Source organism: Lotus japonicus, chromosome 1, assembly GCF_012489685.1.
Source record: "Lotus japonicus ecotype B-129 chromosome 1, LjGifu_v1.2".
NCBI classification, from domain to species: Eukaryota; Viridiplantae; Streptophyta; class Magnoliopsida; order Fabales; family Fabaceae; genus Lotus; species Lotus japonicus.
Window position 1 is genome coordinate 14,016,611 of NC_080041.1, and position 4,476 is coordinate 14,021,086.

General features: G+C 29.2%; 1 protein-coding gene across 1 annotated transcript; it reads left to right on the forward strand.

Moving 5' to 3' along the window:
• Positions 1-548: 548 nt before the first annotated feature.
• Positions 549-2,599, forward strand: LOC130731620 (uncharacterized). Its single transcript, XM_057583895.1, has 7 exons — positions 549-701; positions 804-890; positions 982-1,179; positions 1,273-1,440; positions 1,551-1,604; positions 1,812-1,955; positions 2,215-2,599. Exons 1-7 carry the CDS (start codon positions 558-560, stop codon positions 2,584-2,586), a joined length of 1,167 nt encoding a protein of 388 aa, XP_057439878.1. The 5' UTR covers positions 549-557; the 3' UTR covers positions 2,587-2,599.
• Positions 2,600-4,476: the final 1,877 nt, after the last annotated feature.

Consider the following 4,476-nt stretch of genomic DNA (forward strand, 5'->3'; position numbering starts at 1 on the left):
TTTTTAATAAATATTTAATTTATTATTCCATTATTAATAGCCCTAAATTTTAATAAATATAGAAGTTTTATGTATTAAATAAATTGTATTTATTATTTTATTAACATACTATATTATTATTAAATATTTGATTTCATACTTTTACTCAAATAAATTTAATTTATATATAGACACACACACATTAAAATCATAAATTTTATTGACCCATGAGTTTGACTGAAAACTTAAATTGTTTATTTCATTATTAGCACTTATTCCTAATTTTTATTATAAGAAAAAAAACATAAAGAAGATTTAATTTATTTTATTTGTAGCCTATCTAATCATTTATTCATTTTATTTCACGGAGTTTTATGTAAGGGCATACATAAAACAAAAATAAAAATATATACATAATAGGAAATCAAAAACTGAAATTGCTTCACATTTATAACATTAAAATACTTTCTATAAATTAAATATGGATTATTTCATTTTTCTAGCTGCTCAACTATAAAAGGGTTTACACTAAGCTGTTATCCATCATGAAGTTTAAGTTTTACAAGATAACTGTGAAAATGGTCCACATATTGTTTTTGATCTTCTGCCTGGTGGCTAGCAATATTAGCCACAGAGTTGAGGGCATGCGTCCAGCAGAAGAAAATTTGGAGTTGGAAAGACAACTAAAACATATTAATAAGCCTCCTATTGTGACTATTAATGTATTTTATAGTCTTCTTATGTATTTACAAGTTTTATTTTGTTCAATGTGATCTCACTGGATGTTTAATATTTTTATTTTCTTTGGATCTCGGTTTCAATAGACAACTTTGGGGTACATTGTTGATTGCGTTGATATTAAGAAGCAACCCGCCTTTGACCACCCTTTACTAAAGAATCATAAGTTACAGGTACACTCATTTTGATTATGTTTAACATCTAGTAATTTTTTATTTATTGCATTTCCCCATTAAATGTTCATTTTCTTTTCAATAACGCTAGCTTAAGCCAAGCTTTCAAAATATAATGGGAAAAGCTGATGAGAAAAATTCAAGCGCTAAACTTATTGGATTTGGGCTTGAGAAAAATCAATGTCCAGTTGGAACTGTTCCTATTCGGAGGACAACAAAAGAAGATCTCATACGAGGAAAATCACTATTTAACTATCCCATTTTGACAACAGGCCAACCAGGCACTCATGTAAGTTTTCCCCGGTACAAGCTTAGTTTATTTCTACAAGTCACATCTAATGTTTCAATTTTGGAATATTTATGCAAAACTTTGAATTTATAGATTGCCGAAGTAACTTATGGACCATTCGGATTTAAACGTTTTTATGGAGCTAGTGGATCTGGTAGCCTTTGGAATCCAAAAGTTAACCATGATCAAACAAGCAACTCTCATATGTGGGTTCAAAATGGACAGGGAGATGGTACTAATAAAATCACTGTTGGGTGGCATGTGAGTTTTAATTTACCTATAATGAAAATATTTTATTTTTTGTTCTAAAGTTATTTAATTTATGTATTGACTCAAAACATTATACATTATATCATTTACATTAATGTCAGGTGTCTCCAAAATTATACGGTGATTATGAAACTCACATTTATACAACATGGACGGTAAGAATATGATTACTTATATTTTGTATCTTTACTTACTTCGTACGTTAATATACTCGATTTGTTCATAAAATGGGGGTCTTGTTAAAATTAGTTTTTTATTATTCAAAAAATTAAATCTAAATTTTATTTTAAATTTGAGGTTACAAAAAGAACATGTCTTTCATTTATTTTGGAGTTAACTAACATGAAGTAAAAAAATGACAGTCTGACAATTTCAAGAGGACTGGATGCTACAATCTTCAATGTCCAGGTTTCGTTCAGATAGACAGACAACTTCATGTTGGTATAGCGACTAAAACATCTACCTACGGTGGAGATACCGAAGAGCTCGACTTTTCTCTTTCACAGGTATGCTTGTGCTATAAATTTTTCGTAAAATGTGTGTTTAAATTATTAGTTTAATTTGAAAGCAGAAATTCTTCTTTAAACAATTATGTAGTCAAAATCACATTAAGCGTAACAAACCATGCTCTAAGGAAGAGAATACTATAAACATGTTATGAAATAAATTTATATGCTTCGAAAAATAAATATAATGACAATTCTTAAGTAATAATGTGTGGAGGTTGATGATAATATATTCATAATTTTTTTTAAATGTTTTCAGGACCCAAGCACACAAAATTGGTGGGTGACCATCGAACATAAGAACATTGGATATTTTCCAGCAGCTTTATTTACCAACATGAAGTGGGTTGATAGAGTAGGATGGGGTGGGACAACCACAACTCCTGCGGGTACTCCTAGTCCTCCAATGGGATCTGGGCATTTTCCTGACCGTATCTATGAACATACATGTTATTTTCGATATATGTCATATAAGGATGAATCAAGAAAGGATTATGGACCTGAAGAAAATGTGGCAAAGTCATTCTCAGACAAACCTAATTGCTTTGGTGTTGATTACTACGGGAATAAAGGATCACAAGTTGGATTTTCCGTCCAATTTGGAGGACCTGGTGGTTTATGTGGCAATTGATTAATAGTTTTTGTCAAGCTTTAATTTAATATTAAAAATAAAATAAAATAAATATTTTTTCTTAAAGAATTTTTTTTTCTAATAATATATGCACTCTGATACTTAGTATCATCGCTATTCTTTATTAACTGTTCATTTAGAAGAAAACAATTATTCTTATAATTTGTTCACTTATTATTTTAAAAGTGCATTAAGATATGTACAAAAAAAGGTACACTAAGATGATTTTTCTTTCAAGTAATATCATTTTGATAACAATGAATGAGAAAAGATAAAACGCATTCCATAGGATAAAATAAGAAAACTTATAATACTTTTACTAAAACTAATAAAATTAATTGCACTCCTTAATATGTATGTTTCTCCTCTATCAGGACAGTTAATTAAGAGTGGAGATAACATTTTGAAACCTACCTGGTGGAGTCCCCATCAATTTCATAAAATATGAAAAAATAGAAAAATTGATTATCCTTTATGTAAAGAGTTATCCTCTATGTAGAAAATGATACTTTAGAGTTGATTATATTTAGAGAATATGTTACCATCCTCCCAATGAGGGCCATTTAAAAAATGCTTGTCTGCAAGTCTTTTATAAATTTTAAACTAAATTGTTCTTGATCATAATATAATCTATATACTTTATAAAAGAACAACACTATAAGCCTCAATTAGCTGACGTGGCATTTCAAAACAACATTTATTATTTCTCTTTCATTCGAGTCACCATTCTCTGCCACCATTCTCTTTGTACGATGAAGATATTGAATAATGAGATGAAGCAGAGGAGGATGGGTAAGAAATTAGGGATTATTTAGTTCATGGAGTCCAACATATGTGTAACCATAGAAAGATTCAAAAGAGCGCGAAAATGAAAAATGGTGAAAGTTCTTACCATAGGAACATAAGAGATCGATGAACTTCAAAAGAAAGGGAAAATTATATTAAAGTTTAGGGTATTTTAACATATTTTAAATATAAAATAATTTTCATGTAAAATATTCACTTCTTGCTTTCTACCATAGAATTTGCACATTGATAATCTACGACTATTAACAATGGTTCTATTAAAGTAGACTTAGGGATGACAAGATAACCCAAACCTGTGGGTACCCGCTCGAATCTGACCCGATTTGACTGGTAAAACCCGATATGATTGGGTTTGGTTTTGATATTGGTGAACTCGCACCTGAACCCGAACAATATATATAAAATTACAAAACTACTCTTATACCATGTTAACCACTTGATTTGTTAACAAGTCGGTCATATTTGAACAACAAGATACTATATTTTTTTGAAATAATATATAAAACTATTTTTTGAACAACAAAATAATATAAGTTGTGTTTTATTTTGCAAAAAAGTTTATGCACCAAGTTATGTTAGGATGTGGGTCTTAGACCACAACTGGTTTGGATTGGGTATGAGGGTTCAGGTTAGGGTTTGAGTTGGATATAAGAGTTTAGGTTGGAGTTTGGAAAAATCAAAACACAAACCGAGCCCAACACATTACCATCCCTAAGTAGACTTTTTTTTTTCCAAATATTCGTCACTTGTGGGAGCTTTCCGTAATTTAAACATAAATAATACTAACTATATATAATGATATTTCTTAATCACCGTATGACCTAATGTTAATATCAAAAATGTATATTAACTCCTAAACATATTTAAAAATTTTAAAAAATGGACTTGAATTGTATGAAAAACTAGTATTTTTTACCCGTGCCTTGCACGTGGCCTTCTATTTTATTTTGTATTGTGTTTTTGTTATCGTTTTTCTAAAATTATTTATTTGTATGAATAGGAGAAAAAACAATATTTTTTTTGATAAATAGGTTTTTTGTCGAAGTGTTAATTTATGTTTTTAATTGTGTTTTTTTTGTCGTA